At 42.1% G+C, this 18073-nt stretch overlaps 2 protein-coding genes across 24 annotated transcripts in view; one reads left to right on the top strand and one right to left on the bottom strand.

Moving 5' to 3' along the window:
- Window positions 1–9230: 9230 nt before the first annotated feature.
- On the bottom strand, window positions 9231–16983 carry LOC119699171 (proline-rich protein 2-like). The gene is made up of 2 exons (XM_038132281.1): window positions 16373–16983; window positions 9231–9704 (listed from the first exon to the last, which is right to left on the bottom strand). The coding sequence occupies exons 1-2, from the start codon at window positions 16947–16949 to the stop codon at window positions 9694–9696; spliced, it is 588 nt and encodes a 195-aa protein (XP_037988209.1). The 5' UTR covers window positions 16950–16983; the 3' UTR covers window positions 9231–9693.
- EPB41L2 (erythrocyte membrane protein band 4.1 like 2) overlaps window positions 16237–18073 on the top strand; it is a 105646-nt gene continuing 103809 nt past the window's right edge. For 22 of the 23 annotated variants that reach the window (XR_005256355.1, XM_038132255.1, XM_038132276.1 and 19 more), the window contains exon 1: window positions 16237–16335. The gene's annotated coding sequence lies outside the window, so the exon portion shown is untranslated. Of the gene's footprint in view, window positions 16336–16890; window positions 17080–18073 lie in introns of those variants that run through there. The other variant, XM_038132254.1, reaches the window with a different exon arrangement.

Raw genomic sequence — 18073 nt, 5'->3', positions numbered from 1 at the left:
AAACTTGCTGTATCTTCAGTCAGAACAGAATTTCACACTTCAGGAATAACTCAAAATTATTCCACTTCGGTAGCAGATCTGCTTTAAGACTCATCTCCCAGCTCCTTTCCCCACTCCAGCAGTGCACATTTGCCCCTGCACTACTGAAGCAGAAGAAATGAGAACGTTAAAAAATTTGGATTAACAATACCTTAAATAAAATTATTCTGTGGGGTTTTTAATGTGCATCATTTTAATGATCCACCTTATCCTAGAGTCCAGAGACAGCTCTGTCCACACAACTTCTTTGTGGATGCAGAGTACAATGTAGATTCATCAGACTGAGAGCAGTAAACAGAGCTCACCAACCTGACCTGAGCTGGCTTTGCTGCCAAAAGCAGTGCTACACAGTTCCACAGCCTTCAAGTGTATAATAAGTAGCTTGTACACAAAGGGGAAAGATGCTGTGTTCTTTTCATGATACATGGAAAAGAAAGAAGGGAAATTTTGGACAAGAAGATGGTGTTTGTTGGGTTTTCTTACTTACTACGCTCCTTAGATACCATGCAGAGCATAACCAAAGGTCAGAGAACTGTGGTCAAAAGTACTGAGAATATCAAATATAAAACTACATACTAGAAGTGATTTGATAGCCTAGTTTTCTTAGGCCCATGTGACTGCTGCCAGCCTTTGCCCTTTATCATTTGAAGTCAGTTAACAATTTCAGCCGTATGTGCAAGAGGATAGTCATCTCAAAGACAATGAATGCCTTACAAGCTTTGTAAAAACACCCCTACAGTTAGCAAGAAGAGAAAGGAAAATAATTCTTTAGCAGAGGGAAAAGTTCTCAGCTCTGCTACTGTGCTTCCTCCCAGTTAGCTGCAGTTCATCCTGTCTTTTGTCTGAGGCAGGTGCCACAGAGGAGGACCTGAGATCACTGCAGTGGGGAAGGAGATTTCAGTACCAAAAGATATAAATCTTTACCAAACCAGACTCTAATAGTTGTGCTGCTCAGCCAAACATGTTGTTTCCTCATAAGCAGATATAGCACTTTTATGACATGAGTAGAAAGCCCACTAGCTTAGGATTCTCCGGCAAGGCAAAGAAGTGATTGTCATTGTGAGATAAAAATAAAACTGTTTAAAAAGAAGTAAAGAAATAACTTCCTAAACAGCTTGAAGGAAACAGGAGAAAAGACCTCCCTTTTTTTCTTTTTTCCTCTTTGCCGGATACAAGGCTTACAACCCCCCGGAGCACAACACCTACAAATGAGTGGAATTTGATAACTCATTTTTAATTACCGCCTTTATCTGCACTTCTGTAAAACAAACAAATTAAAAAGCCTAAAGCTGGGCTTGCACAGGGAAAACCTAGGTGTTCATAAGACTAAATTCACCACACTTCTCTCTGCACTGTTTCTCTTTTCTTCATTCTGACTTTTGAATCTGCCCTGATGCCCTCATCTGACACAGCAACTACATCAGGGAGAGAGAAAACAGGATAGGCTTTCACTTTTGTCTGGCAGCACAAGCTTGCATTTTGTGCTTCGGAGGTTTTCAGAGGCTCTTTATTCCATGTAATGTTCCTGGAGTGGAGAAGCGTATCTTTTGTTCTTCCTTATAAAGGGATATTTTTATACACAAAGATATACAGTACACTGAATTACAAGAGTTTTTATGTATTGGATTGTGAGGCTTTAGCACAGAAATTTCTGACGATTCTTTAATTCCGCCTTACCCAAAGCATTTAACTTCAAAACCTTTAAAGCATAGATGAATCAAAGCCTCAGAAACGTATCGACTAATTGTCGTGACATCAAAACCAAAACGAAACCCTTAATTTAAACAGGTTCCACTCCTAGCATGCTAAACATGTAGCCTGCCTATATGTGCTAAGCTGCATTATCTCAGTATACATATGTATGGCTTTATATACTTGCAAGTAATTAAAATTAGGGAGGACAGACATACATCTTCCCTGCAAATAGAAACAATTATTTTATGTTTAAGCATATCTCTTGTTGTTTTCACATTTTTGCTATGGCATTGTGTACATCCAAAGTGACGAAGCCTGTATAGGTCTTCTGATTCCTTTAATATCGCTTCCATATTAGATAGCCAGATGGTGGAGAGCGATAATACTCTGTACTAATCACTTAGGAAGTCTACAGAGTGGTGCTTTGAGATTTAGACCCACAGCCACTGCCATCACTCCTTTGATGGAAAGCCGCAGATACTATTCCAACCAATTGAATGTTTTCAAATATATCAACACTGAACAAATTATCTAAACAGGAAAAAGACTGACAAATACCATTCAGTGCTAATGAAGAGAGGGTTTTGTCCAAAGGAAATAATTGCATTCACAAGGATCAGAGACCAACATGGCATTATGCAATAGTATTTATACACATCTGAAAAAGAATAGTATTTATACACATCTGAAAAAGTATTTTTGTGGTTTTTTTATCGCTATCACAAATAGAAGGGACTTGCATTGCTAAGTTACTTCCCCCCCAAAAAGAAAAAGCCTAGGAGCAGAAATCATTATCTCAATGAGTTCCTCAGTGTTTGATTTTTAATTCCACACTGAATTTAATTCCACACTGAATCTGTTCTGCCAATTGTAGAGTTTTGTAATACCAACAGATCAATCTGCAGAAACCTTTTTTCCTACAGTAATATTCATTTATGCAAGGGAATACCTTTTTGCTTATGTTTCTACCTTGAAAATACTTGGTTTCTTCTCTGAATGATGCATTGTTAGTCTGTGGGTGCATTTTACAGGAATGAAATGTCAGATGTGCCCATTCCTAATGTCATAGACATTTTTATATGCTTGCTGAGATTTCTACATTATAAAGGGAAAATATTTCTCTCTGAATTTTATTGTTAAGCCTTTCATAAAAAACCCACACTGCAGGCTCTACTCCAGGCTGGCAACCAGAGGCTCTGGAAAGAGACTGAGGCAGCACTGATCAGCCTTCAAATATGATAAGCAAGTAGACTAAACATGTAAACAAGTCCTGTGCTTAGTGCATTGTTTTGGTAGCACCAATTGTCATTTCAGTAGAGGAACAAACAACCCACTTCAGGCTATCTGGTTTATTAATTGTAGAACACTTTAAACAGTAAAAAGAAAACACAAAATAATGTTAAACTAAAAGGTTTGTAAGATACTTCTCAGAACTGGGCTGCTCTAGTAACAATTTTCAAACTGCAGCAATGTTTTACTCCAGCCCTAGGGTGCAATAAGCATCTTTGTCATTCTGATATTTGTACAACAATGTACTAATATTGCCAAAATGGTGGTCTTTATAGAAGTTCCCTCCCACCTATCCAGCATTATTTTTTTAGTGCACTGAACAAATATTTACTCAGCATTTCTGAAATCAGACTCTTTAATACCTGAGAACAGAAGACCGAAGATGTCATTATTTTTAAAATATTTATGTTTCTTCTTAATTCAGTGTGCATTTTTCCACTTATTATGCTTAGTAAAAGAATGTATTAATGTTTTGGATAACACTATTAAATTGCCAATTTTAATTAGATTTTTCTCTCCTGTCCTAAATCCTCTACTCTGTATTACAGTATGTATCACTGTAGATTCTTTAGTTACATTACTATGCAATGTGGCATTTTGCAATGCTGCCCAGTCAGCCTGAAGCCAGAAAGCTTGATTTTAACCTTGAATGACTTCATGGAGTTATTCTTCATACACACTAATACATTAAAAAACAAGCACTGGATCATAAATTATATAAAACCGGCACTCAACACATACTACTGTTACAGCATGCAGTTGTGAAATGTACATGGGAAATAAACAAAGCATTAAGGAATGTCTTTAAAATGAGGATGGAGCAGGCACACAGAGAGGAAGAACATGTAAACAAGTGGTGGAAAAGAACAGATGTGTGCTGTTTAGACACACAGGCAACTTGCCCGAGGGAAGTTTGGATTATTGAGCTAACATGGCAAAGATACATAGTCTGTTCACATTTAAATCATAAGAGGGTTTGTGCATGTTGTGTGAAGAGTGTTCCCACTACTTCTCTAAAGTAGGTGGTTTCTTAGTGTGTGCCAGAGTCACACACAAAGCAAATTTGCAGTTCAGTTTGCCTAGAAATTTCCTCAGAAATGCTAGTAAATGCTGCATCTAGTATAAAATTCAACAGAGATGCAAGTTACAGAAGCCTCTCCAAGACTGCTGCACAAAGTCAACCAAAAAAAAAGCTTCAGTAAGGGTGATAACTTTAACAGGCATTAATGGTTTTGATTCCACAGATGCAGCATCCCTGTGCATCCCTTTACATTTTTCAAAGAGTAGAGAATACAGTTCAATTCTGTCATTACTGCATGCGAGTGGTCCTGGATATACTTCTTGTTTCTGAGGCCAGCTTCCCATGACAATTGTGTACAATAAAAATACCCCAGCTGTTGGAGTGAGAAGGGAAGAAGAAAGAGGTACTATCACCAAACACTCTGATGAAGTAGTCCAGAGATTCATAGACCACAAATCTCATTTGACTTAACTTTTTCTGCCTTCACTGTCGTTACAATCCTGGTAAAAACATAAGATGTACCAAAGAAGAAACATAAAATTACATCCACATTAGAAGAGAAGAAATAGGCTTCTCTTTTGGTTCTATTTAAAGTCTGTTAATGAAAAATTTGTACATACAGCACAGCAAGCCACTGGAGTACCCAGAGAAGGAATCTATTCTGTGGAAAAAGCAGCAATTTGTTCATAGTGAAATTACTGTTAAAACTAAAGACTACAGCAATAGTCAGTAGTTTGTTGCCACAAAAATTAGCCGTCCATGCAACACAGGCTTGCACATCTTACCAGTGTCAGAATCTCCCCTACGCTTATCCTTGCCACATTTATAACCTTGCTGAAGCTTTAGCAGAGTAGGGACTGAATACAGGGTCTTGCAGCAGTCAGACAGGAAAAGGAAGAGAAGGAGGAGGTTGCAGAGGAGAGAGGTGATGTCAAGTGAGGTGCAAGTTTTAAAAGGAAAACGGGTGCCCCAACTGGGCCCTGAAGGAATGAACAGACATGACTTTCCCAGAAACTCCAGGTGTAATATTTTCTCTCCTTAAAGAAGGACAGCTTAGGGAATTTGTAGTGTAAGTGTTTCTGAGGTGCAGAGATGCAGATCTGTTTGTGTGCCTATTCACATGCTGTAAGCAGACTTTTAGGAAGGCATTTGGTTACTCTTTCTCCCGGCATGGTTGCCCCCTGTCCTTCCCACAACCCCCTATTACTCCTCGCTGGATCTTGCACTTTGCACCACACTGCTTGGCTCTGGCCCTCCTTACTGGACAAGAGAAAACAGTTCAGTACTGCCAATCCTTCTGCAGGGCCTTTGGGTACGTTTTTGCATTGGTGATGGCAACTGTGTGTGGGAGCTATGCACAGAGAGACTGTGGACTCATGGGGTGGAAGGGGGAGGAGAGGGGCTGCCACGGCCTGAGGTGCTGGACACCTGGCACAGGAAGAGCAGAAGTTGTTTGAAAAGCCTAGAAAATAACTTTTCCAATTTTCCTGATCTTGCTACAGTAACTCATCTGCTGCCTCACCAGAGAAAAGTGAAGGAAAAGAGACAATATCATGGTGATGCGTAGTGAAAAGAGCAAACAAATGGTGAGATTAAAGGAACTCAGTGCATCCTTTAAATTGCTGCTTCTTTTGAATTAGTCACAACTACTTTTGAACTGAGCCGTGCTTGGTAGAAGACTACTAGTAGACCTTAAAAACCAGGGTGATTGAAGCCTTCAGGAGCAGGGAGTCTAAGGCTGTCAGGCTTCCTGCAGGATAGAGGCTTACAGATTTTATTTGAGAGAGGAAGAATAAGTAACACTGCTAGGCTGGAAGCCAAGCCACTAGAAAAGAGTTGTGGAGTAAAGGGGAATCCAGGCGAAGTCCCTGAACACCACTACCTCCTGACAGATTTGTGAGAGGCTGCTGTTGTGCAAAGGAACGGCTGAATGTGCCGAGTGATACTCAACCTTCCTTTCCAAGAGTGTGAAAAGCTGGCTATAAAATATACATGCAGTATGTTGTATAAAACTCTCCTGTGAAGTAAGCATAACACTATTTATATCTATATTTTTATACTGGTACTAAGAAAGGTTGACAGCACATGAGATTACAGAGCCATGCTTGTCATGGGTTAAACTGCACAGGGTTTGTAAACAGTGCGTAAATATGCTATATGATACAACAGCACGTCACTAATCCACGGTAATGCAGGGAAGCCCCAGTGCAGATTAGTGGGGTTTGTGGATTACGGGCCGAGAGGGCATTTGAGGGGAAGTCAGCCTTGTCTCAGGGCAAACTCGCCACTCCACTCAGCAGCGCAGTGGAACTCTTGTCACTGGAAGGAGCTGCCAGGGGCACCTCCGCTCTGCTTGGCTCCAAAGGACATTATGAGCAATGCTGATGCTGTTATTGCTTCTTTTTCAAATGCTGTAGTAGGCCTGCTCCAAACAGGGAATTGCACTTGAATCACTTTAAACACTTAGCACACACCTGCTGTGCAGACACTTCAAATCAAATTAAAGTGAAATTATGTGGTGCATAAGGCTTTTGTGAGGAATTCTAACCTGCTCTGAGCGCAGCTTGCATGGGCAGATGTTATTCTGTATGTACAATGCAAAAGTTAGTATCTGAGAGTTTCTAGGCTAAACAGTAGTGATGTCAACAAATACATTGTTTCTGATTTTATACATATAGTGGCTGTCCCACTCACCCAAAAGACAATATCACTCCATAATTCACAATAATCTAGAATTGCCTACAGTAAAATAATTTTCCTTACTAACAGTACAACCAGTCACATACACTCTTAACGGCCAAAGATTATTTTACTCCTATAAAACTGAAATACTGCTAAATGTCATATGGATAATAGTCAAAGTTAGTGTCATGATAAAATATCAGTAAAACAATCATGCTGATTAAACATTTTATGTTTAATAAAGCAATCATGAAGTATTAAAAAAATTGAAATTGGATATATGGGCCCAATATTGATATTAATTGTAATTTCTTCCTTTCAAGAAACAAAATGAATAATCCATATTTAAAAAAGAAGTGTGTGAAGTGTTTGGCTGTGTATCAGACAAATTTTATATTATCTAAAAATCAGGATGTTCATTATTTTTTATATAGGACATCACAGATGTCTTGGCAGTGTCATGGCTATACATGGTATGCTTTTATAATACTAAAAAGTTACCTGAGGCAAAGACTTGAGACAGATGATTTTAAAGAGATCAGCTATTTGTGAAGCACATTTTCCCCTCAGCAGTCTATAAGCTCAGACAATGAGTTTGTCCATTTTAAGTTTATTGACCTTTGTGAATAAGTACCTGAAAACTGCTAACAGATTTCTTTGAAAATCAATGCCAGTTGTGAAGCTGTTTGTTATCTATCCGGTGATTTTTCTTGAGTGTGATTAATAAAAAAGAAAATTACATCAGTGAAATTGAAAAGTCAAATTAATGAAAAAGAAAACATTCATTCCATTCTCTTTTGGAAAAGCAGAATGAAGAAGTGGATATTTTATCTGGATCTACATATCTGAACTACATATATAATAATGTAGTTCACCACAGACCAATTAAATTACTAATGGTTAATCCTGAGAAAAGATTGTGTGGAATTTTATGCCCATATTGTAGTAGGAAAAAAAAAAATCAAGCTAATTTGCTTCTTTAACTTATTTTGGCCTAAGCTCACAAAAGCAAAGCAGTTGCTTCACACTGTTAGCCATATTACAGTGTAACACATACAGGATAAAATAGAGGCCCCGTATGCTGTCAAGAGAGGTTGATTCATAACGATAGGGTGAAGCCAGGGTTTGACCTTGGTTTATTTTGTCACCATTAAGAGTTCTACATGGAATATTGAGAATTAGAAACATCAACATAAGTACCAGTCTTTCTGTAAAACACATTTTTCTGACACATTTTTCTGACAGCAGCCTATAAGGTCTTTTCTCATGCAGTTTGCTGTAAAGGTAGCTAAGCCTAACTGGCTGCATGGGAAATCTCTTGAGGGCAAAACTAGCTTCCAGTTTTGCAAACAGACATAGATATGAACTAGGTACCAAACTGTCTGCAGGACCAATCAATATAAATGTTAACACCCAGTATAGGGTAACTTGTCTGTAGCCAGGCTCCCCGAATCAACTGCGTTTGTAACATAGATGGGGCCCCACAAGCTATTCAAAGAAAACATTGCAAAAGCTGCTTGCCATTTAATGATTGCATTAACACCATTATCTACTATCTAATCGATGCTGTGATTGACAACTTTGCAAATCAGATTAGCTTTCAGTCTGCCTATGAGTATAGTGTGGCTAGGAATGGAAAATTGTGTGAGCACCAATTTGTGGAAAATGAACAACATTCAAAGGTATGAAACAGAAGATCACTGATAGTGAAGATTACTTGCAACAACTATACCCCAAGATATAGTAAAATCACTCCCGTGATTTTATTCACATCTTGCATCGCATCACTCCAAATGTTGCTCACATACAGTGAGGGGAAGTTCCCACCCAATGACATCATAGTTTGTCTTTGGCTACAGCCAGCTACATATTTTTAAAGAGGTCCTGTTTGTTCCATAACTGAACTCTTCACCTTTTGATTATATGTTTTGGTGGGGGGGGTTAAAAGGAAAAAGCCTGCTAGTAAATTTACTTGAACTTGGCATTCACAGTCTCAGACTTGGGTGGGCTGCATTCCCTCCTCCGGTTACACCCTACCTGAAATCCTTGTATGTTAAATCACTTGACTAGTTCAGCCTTAGTGATTGGGTCATACCCTGGGAAGCAAGTTCAGAGATACTGGAAATGTGTGCTTACAAAAACACACATAATTGTAGAAAAATATGTAGACAAACTAAGAGAGAAACACTGAGACTGTGGAAAAAAAACCCCACAGCTATTTGGAAGAAAAAAACAACTACCTCTTAGTTGCGATGAAGTGTCACAAAACCACACGTTATTGCTACCCTTCCAGTGACACATTTTTATGAAGAGAAATGCCTCCCCCCTCCCTCCCTCCCTTCCTCCCAATCAGGAAACTTTAAACTATTTTTACACATTAACACCAACCTTAATATTCCTATTTTCTTCAGCTGCTATAAATGCATTCCCTATTAAAAACATGTATGAGAAAAAGGTATTTCTGTAAATATCTGGATCTTCATATCAGTGGACCAAGCTATTGAGAAACATGAACTATTGGAGAAGTTTTATGTCACAGTCAAGTGAAGTGGATTTATTATTACATTTACAGACACACAACTTTTGTGTTTTCCTTAGCAGCAATCTCAAAGATGGAGTCAGCAGGCAATTTTCGAATGGTCTGTAGATAATTGATAGGATGGATAGTGCTGCTTTCTTTCTTCCAGATATTTGGAGGAGTAGCCAGGAAAAGTCAGGAATCTTATTTAAGCACTTGGAATGGGACAGATATAAGTATTATGACTGCCTCTTCTATGCACTGTCCTCACAGAGAAAGTGAAGGCCAGAACCACAGCTGGAATAGTTAGGAAAGACTAAATATTTTCTTAACATTACTTTTCCATTGGAGCAGTTTCTGTGGTTGGCCCTGTTTGTTCCACAGATGAAACCGGAGGTGATCCATGCCACCAGTACGCTGGCCTGGGAAAGCTTGCTTTAGAACATCCTCAGCACACATCTGAAAGAAGAGAAGCAGAGTGGATGCTGGTTATGTTTTTTAATTTTGAAAAAGTTATCCTTTCAGAAAACAGGTAAATGGTTGGTTATGATATCAAATATGTGGGGTTCCCCCTTTGCTAGAAGTGTGAGAAGAAATGGCTAAGTACCAATTGCTGCTGGGGATTTTTGGGTTGGGTCTTTTTTTTGGTGGGGGGGTGTTGCTGATTTGATTTTGTATCTATGTTGTGAATTCCTATCTTTTTGCCATTGGAAAGTTTCAAAACTTAGCAGGAAAATAGTCAGGGAGTGGTAGGAACTTAGAATTTTTGGTAAGTGAAGAAATATTCCGTTCAAAACTCTTGCAGAAAATTGACTTTATTCCTTTACACGTATTCTGATCTATATTCTGATTTGTCTTTATTGAAGTATTGGTGCCAAGGCTCCCACTCAGTTGTGAGGTTAGCATGGAACTCATCTAATTAACCAATGTCCTCTTTTCTTGTTGTGTGGTCTGTCACACTGTGATATGCACTTTCCAAAGCATTCTTAGTGAATGGTTTGGCTTCCTACCACAGGACACTGTGATACAAAAACTTATTTAAATATCCGGGTGAATCTGTTCCTACAAGGTATTTAGTGATATATACTGAGTTACAATCATAGCCAGTTTCTTCAATCTTTGCTATGTGGCAAGGTTTCCCACATTTTGATCTCAGGATCTTAAGATGGATGATTCTAGCAATATATACAATGGACACTATGATGGTGATGTAAATATCCATTTTACCATTGAGGACAAAGGGACCAGGGTGGGACCTTAACCTATTTGGCACAGCTGTCATGGCACTCCAATAAAAATAAAAAATATCCCTCCCAGCTTAGATTTTCACAATTCTATTTATAAGCCCCATGAAAATACCTTTCGTTATCTACAGCATTTTTCAGCTAAGTGAGAGCCCTCTCTCACAAAATTTGATGACACAAGCTCTCTCCAGCTGGAGTCCAGAAGCTTTCATCACTGCTTAGTATATTAGAATCAGAAACATTTTAGACATGTTAACAGAGATTGTATACAAATTGAGAAGATACACCTCCTTTGCTTCACTTAAGATGCCTCTGGAATCTCTGTTGGTTGGTTTGGTGCAGCTATGAAATAAGTAACTTATTTTCTTTCTTAATGGCTTTCATCCTGTACTTTATTACCACACAATCATGTTTCAACTACATTTCTTTAGGCATAACTGATTTTGAGCCCTACTTGGCCTGCCAGGTTGGATCTTTCCATCTGTTCTGGATGTTTGCTCTACAAACAAAATCTAGGTCTTCAGCAACACTTGCCACTTACCCATGCCAATATTTGTTATCCGCTTCACTACCCAGTCGGTAGTGATGCCAAGCAGCAACATCGAGGGAACACAGGCTTTTCATATCAGCAGTCACTTTGAACTACTAGTTGTTTTTTGCTGTTCAGTGGAATTTATGTTGTGGCTTTGATTTTGACACTTAGTAATACTACAGAATCAAACAAATGGGCAATCTACGAAGACAAAAGAAAAGTATAACCTATGGGTATTAATTTCATGACTGACATGGGGTATTTCCCATGTGATTCTCTCCTTCCTTTCCCCTCTTCCCCCAGCCTCCCCCCCTCCACCCCTTCACTCTAGTTGAATGAGAAGTTTAGATTCGTTGTGTTTATCTTACATAAACTGCTCATCTTCAGGATTTTTTGTTATTTTATGATTTTCCTTTAACACTCCAGACTCCACAACTTCTATTGCTATAAGAGATGCAAAGGCCCTTAAGGTGTGCCTTTTTTTCAGAGATAAAAATAGGCTTTTTTCTTTAATGGGATGGCCCAACAATGCACATCTACAGAGACATGCCCTAACTTCAGGCCAGCCCTTAAGCCAGTATAGCAGTAACCAAGAAGAATCTTAGCAATTCAGAAGATGCAGTCATAGGAATGAGTCCTTAAACCAGTAGTGTAAGATCAGAATCTTACTAATTCCAAACCCCCACAATTACATTTATCAGCTTATCATTACCATACAAGAGCTGTCAGAGTGGGATTGCTGCATTTGTCCTCCCTGTCAGCACCACAGCTGGGGTGTGAGAAAACTCATGCCTTCACACTGCAGCAATATAACTTGTCTCTTGTTTTGAGCTGTATCTGATGTATCAAATCTGGGGCCAGAGAGAATCCGCTGCACTGTTCTACTGCCAGAAGCACAAAGCAGAATCATACATTAAAAAAGTATCTGGTTGGAAGGGGCATTCTGTGACCAGCTATCAAATGTAGTGGCAGCATCCACTCCTGGGATGCCAAAGGGTACCTTTCACATCGTTCATGTGCATAAAATGTGTAACTTTGAGCTCCAGACACTGCATACAAATGATATTACTGGGCACATGAAGTCTCCTGTGCCAACACAGGTTGAAAATATTGTCCATGATAAGTGTCTTCATCAATTATGCATTTTTATCACAGTAAAATTGCAGGTAAATTGATCTGCTCCTACTGTGCAGTTTTATGTTGTAGCATACTTTCTATTCATTATGGAAGATATTTTCAGCCATTAATCCATCGCCTTGGAACCTTCATGAATGCCAGTAGACTTGCCAGCAAACTAACATCTGGGCAAAAAATATATTTCCTTTCCAGAAAGCAGTCTCCTAGAAGCTTGTTCCCATCTACAAGAAAAATTTATGGAAGAAGGAGAGACAATTTTCAGGACCAGCTTCCAGACCACTCAGGAATCTACTTAGAAACCACAATGATGTTGCTGAGTAACTGAAGTTAGTCACTAAATATAACTAACTAAGTGTAACTAAAGCAGTTATATTACCAGGAATAGATTAGGCTGTTTTCTTCAGTTTACTTCAGACATTTCTGGGATCTTTTTCTCATTCATTTTCCTTCAAAATCTCTGAAAAGGAGACATCTTTACATACAAGTAGGCAGTAAAGGTATTTTTCCTTATGTCTTGTTTTCTGTTAACATCACACAGCTTATAATTAGAAACTGATATTTTCCCCTTATTTTCTATTGTAACAGACACTGCTCATGGCTGTGCCAACAGACTAATGTGGACACTACAGAATGAATATTATTAAAGTGTCATTTAGCTAAAGCCAAGAAGCAAAGTGGTGCAAGAGTTGTGCAAGCAGCCATTTGGACTACAGATTTACTGTCCATAGGCGGCAGCTCCTACGCTGCAGCCTTTCTATCTCTTAAACAGCGTGTAGGTTGTATCAGCACTTTAAAGAAATTTTGCATATTGAGTGCAACAACAGATTGATAAAAGTTCTTATCACTGTGGCACCTACACAAAATTTAGATATAGACTCAGAGAGGTGGAAAGGGGATCGAGAAAAATATTTGAAACTACATTAATGGCTTTTCTCTAGCACTAGTACAGCAGAGTATGTGTCCCAAAAATGTTGTATGTTCCACTTGAATATGAGGAAAAATTCTTTACTGTGAGAGTGGTTGTGGAATCTCCTTCAATAGATATTCAAGAAGTATCCTGGGCAATGTGCCCTAGGATGACCCTGCTTGACCAAGGAGGTTGGATCAGACCCTGTGTTGAACTTCACCCATTCTGTGAAAATCAGAGGACTATGAAAATCACCATCTGACATGCTGCATACAGAATGACACAGACTTCATTTGGACACCCAGATGTTCCATCACTCTGCTTAAGAAATTCTCTACATCCTACTCTTCTTTAGGAGGTGTTTGTCCCCCAATAAAAATTCAGGAAAAGCAAACACCAAAACATGAATTACATTTTATGTTGCTTAAAGAAAAACAACATAGAATTTTAATTTAATGAAACTGCCAGGCTATTTACTCTTCCAAAACTGTAGATCAGAGAAGCAAAGTTTGTCATAAGGCAGTAGATTTCTCCAGAAACAAATGGCCTAAAACTAGTGTGAGAAGAAATATGAGTGTAAATAAAGCTCTGGGAGGTATTTCTAACTGGGATTCTGAGCAGAAGTGTCCCAAGTCTTGCTGAGGCCAGAGGAAAAAAGAAGTAGTTCCTTTGAAGTCTTCCTGAATTTTCTAATCTGGGGAAAGTTCATTGTAGGCATTTCCAGTGGTTTTAGAAACACTGGAAACCTTAATAAAGATAAGCTTGTTGCAGGGGCAGTTAGCTTTAGTAATGTGTCAATTACATTTGCTCAGGCCAATGGTATTAAAGACTGGCAGCCACACAAGTACTGGCAATGACAGGCAGCAGCTGGGATGGTGCAAACTTAGGAAGCCTCTGAAAGCAGCAGAGACCAAGTGTCTCCTGTTGCACCCATAAGTTAAGTCTTTTACAGTAGTAGTTACTGGTTTTAGGCATGCATGGGAAGCTGCTGTATTATTTTCTTGAGAAACTGGCACATATTTTACTATCATTCTTCATGCTTAGTGGTATTAGAGCATCTGAGGAATGAACCAGAAAATATCAAAGTTTTGGAGTCTGTTCTGCATGTAGAAAGCATCTAGCTGTAAAACCCTAACCCAGAAGTGCTGTGGCAATTGTAGCATCTGCTGTACCAAATTTAAAAATGCAGTGACTGGTTTTCCTGAAAAAGAAAAATGATACTCCATCTTCTCTTTGAAAGAGTCAAAAGGCTTTTTTAATGCTGTTTTTGAATGTGGAGCAAGAGATACTAAAAATAATTCATCAGCTTTATTTAAATTATGCAGTGTAATACATAAAACAAGAAGATTACCACAGCAAGCAATATAGCTGGAACAAATTAAAACTGCTTGTGCATATGCATTATAGTTCCTTCTTTAATTACTGGTCCCTAACCTCTTTCAGTGGATGCAGAATGAACATGTGGAATTAACCACAGATACCTAATAGTGCCTGCTCTCTATTCATTGCCAACTCATTGCTTCTCTCTGCTTAGAGTAATTTCCTTTAAGAGCTCTCCTATGAGCTGCATGGTTGCTTTTGCTTCTGAAGCACTAAGATTAAAGAAAAAATACTAATTGGTGTCAAATAGGACTTGATTTCTTGACGTTGCACATTATGAAATATGTAGAATATATGGTGTATTGCCTGTTGACTTAATTTTCACTAGCAAGCCACCGTAATGAAATCCCAGCATCTTGAGACTGGCATTGTGAGAACACATCCCTCAGCCTCTTTACAAAAAATCATGTTAAAGCTATGTGCTACATGAGATCACACAGAGATTTTTGAGAAAGAAAACTTGGTATCTTACAATTTTTTCAGAATTCTGTAAAGAACAGTCAGCAACCTCAGTCATGATCCTGTTCCCTGCCTTCTAATTTTCCTAGAAATTACACAGGGATTACATATAAAATGCCTCATTTTACTACATAGCTCTGCTCCAAAGTAGAAAAATCTATTCTGTGTACTACAAAAAAACGGCACGGCCTGGTACGCATGAAGGCTAGGCAAGAAATCTGTGGTTAACTTTAGGTTATAATGCACGAAAGGGATGAACTTGAACAGACAACATCTATTATGTGCTGGATTTCACAAAATCAGTATGACGGCACACGATGTAAATAATTTTCTGTTTCCATAGCACTCCCAGGGCCTGCAGCCTGTGCAGCACAGCGGTTGCCACGAGTTTTTCATTTCCAGCCTTTTAACAGTCAGAATCCACACACGCATCCAAACACCTCAGGCAAGTGAAAGTCAACCCCCATTAGAAAATGCAGGTTGCAAGGAGGCCTCTCACTTAACCTCCAGCTCAACAGCAAGGCCAGCTGCATGGTCAGTCCAGGTTACTCAGGACTGCATCTGCTTGGGAGTGGAAATCCCTGAGGAACCCACTCCCACGGCCCAGCTGTCCGCAGCATGAGTAACTTTTTCCTTACACCCTGCCTGACACTCTCCTTTCATCTCACTCCCGTTGTCCCTCGGCAGGACACTGAAGCCCCTGGCTGCCTCTTCTCGACCAGGTCCCCACAAGTGCTGATCCTCTCCGCAGGCCGCGGCGGTCCCGACCCTCCACTGCCCCGCACGGGAGGATCGCTCCGGCCCCGCCACCTCGGGCATCCCGCCGGGCTCCCGGTGGCGTGTCCGTTCCACCCGCGCGCGGGGGCCCGGCTGGAGGCGGCACCTGCCGAGGGCTGCGGAGAGCTGGGAGGGCTCACCGGCTCACCGCCTCTCCTCCGCGCCCGCGCAGCCCGCGGCGCCGCAGGAGCTCATTCCACTGGGAGACACCGCGGGACAGCGGCACCGCACCGCGCGCACGGCCGGCACCCTGCCCGGACTCGCCCGGGGCCGTGGCTCCCCAGCGGCGCTGCCGGACCGAGTCTCTCCGGTGCGATGCCCACTCTGCGACAACGCTCCCGAAGCCCGCCCCGGCCCCGGGCTAGAACCGCACCCCCGACGGGCAGCGGCCGCTGGAAACGGCCCAGGAAGAGCGGGCGGGGGCGAAGCGCTGCCCGCGGAGATTGACGACCGCGTCAGCCAATGGCGGCGCGGAGACTGCGGGGGCGCGGCCAGGACCGCCACGCCTGTTTGGGGCCGGGGCGGGGCGCGGGGACGGGCGGGGCGCGGATTGGCCGGGGGGCGGGGCCGGCGGGGTTTTCTCCCGGGCTGGGCTGACGGCCGCGGCCGGGAACTTCGGGAGCGTGCGGGCGCCAGCGGCCGTTCGAGCGGCAGGTACCAGCGGGAGCGGTCCCGAGGGAGCGCGACTTACGCGGGGAGTGGCGGGTGGCGGGGACGAGGGGGTCGGGCAACCGTGGCGCTGTGGGCGCTGCGCTGGCGGTGCGCTGGGAGCCGCTTTGCCGCGTATACGTCGCCGTTTTCCCTGGTCCGCTCCGCTTGCGGCGGGATGCGGAGGCTGCGGGCGGGGCCGGCCCGGCTGATCGCTTAGAGCTGCCCCCTCCCGTCTTCCTTCCCTCCTGTGCCGGCCCCGAGGGCGGCGGGGCGGGCGGATGGGGGCTGTCAGCGCCGCGGCCGGCAGGGGGCGGTAGCGGCCCCGAGGACGCGCGTCCGGGGGTGGCGGGGGCGAGCGGCTCCGAGCGCGGCCCCTCCGCCCCGGGCGGGCGATGGAGCGGCTGGCGGGGCTGGCTCCTCCCTCCCTGCTTTTCCCGCAGCCTTGGGCGCTGGTCCCGGCGAGGCGAGCCGTGCGGGGTCGCTCCTCGCCGCTCGGTCCCGAGCCTCCCTCGCGGGGCTGCCGGCGCGGGCAGTGCCGCGCCCGCCGCCTCCGGCCGCAGCTCGGGGCAGCCGGGCTGGCGCTGCGCGGGCTCCCGCGGGCGCTGCCGTGCCCGCATCTGCCGCGCTCTTGGCTCGCCCGCCTCTGCGCTGGGGCCAGAGGAAAAGGGGTGCTTTTCCCCGAAAAAATCTGTCCCGATGGCTGTTGGTGCCTTTCCCGCACCCGTGAATGCTGCGTGAAGAGAAGCGGTTGGTTTCCTAATTTCCTTCTTCCCGGAGCACCACTCCTCTCCTCCTGATAACTTCATCTGTTTGCATCTTGGGCTGTTCCTTTCTTTGGTCTGTAAGTTAACAACTGCAGAAAAATGAGCTAAATAGGCCCCCGCACTGAGGCTGTTTGCCAAGAACCAGATAGGGGGTGAAATCGAGGAAGCCTTCACATCACTAATTTCCCTTCTCTTCAGGATTAGGGTAAAAATAAGTGTAGAATCCTCTTATATGGTTTGTGTCTACTGTTTTAAAATAAGGCCCCCTTTCAAGATGTGATGACCTAGCCTCTGAGCGTTATGCACTGAGATTTAAAAAAAAAAAAAAATTTGTTATTTATAAACTTAGGTCCAAAGTTCTTTTCCTATTATTGTTCTTTTGTAAGGTTTTGATTACAGTACTCTCAAGTCTGCGTACACTCAAAAGAGCTATTAACACTGTGGTAACATTTTTTTAGTGTGCAGCGTTCTTTCACAGGTAAACATCCCACTGAGTTGAACTTAATCCCTTTTGATGTTAATAGTGTTGTCCACACATGTGGATGGCTAGAAGGATTGCTGATTGACATGAAGGGAGTTGTTTTGAGGGTTTGTCCGCTTAATGAGTATGATTTCCACCTTCCAAAAAAAATCACTGCCAGGGAACAAGTAATAGCCAGCTAAAGTAAACTTGAGGTGCTTTGATACCAGTAATAACTGGCAAGCAGTTGATTTGGTGTGTTTTTATTTTCTTGTAAAGCTCTCCAAGACCATTTTTAAATTAAAATTATATATTCTTTATATGTTTCAAAGCACACGTATTCAATTTCTTAGCTTCATGGCCTTCTTTTCTGTCTGCTGTCGTGGGTGCTTCCAGAGCGTTAGTGAAATGCAACAAGCACGGTTCTACAGAACTTAGCCTTCAGCAGATTCTCATCAACTTGTGTGTATCCAGTCCTGCAGAGGTCGAAATGAGATAATGTTTCCGTGAGAGACTA

The sequence above is a fragment of the Motacilla alba genome, chromosome 3 (genome assembly GCF_015832195.1).
Source record: "Motacilla alba alba isolate MOTALB_02 chromosome 3, Motacilla_alba_V1.0_pri, whole genome shotgun sequence".
Taxonomy (NCBI): domain Eukaryota; kingdom Metazoa; phylum Chordata; class Aves; order Passeriformes; family Motacillidae; genus Motacilla; species Motacilla alba.
The sequence above is the reverse complement of the archived record's forward strand: the minus strand, read 5'-3'. Positions and strand labels throughout refer to the sequence as shown.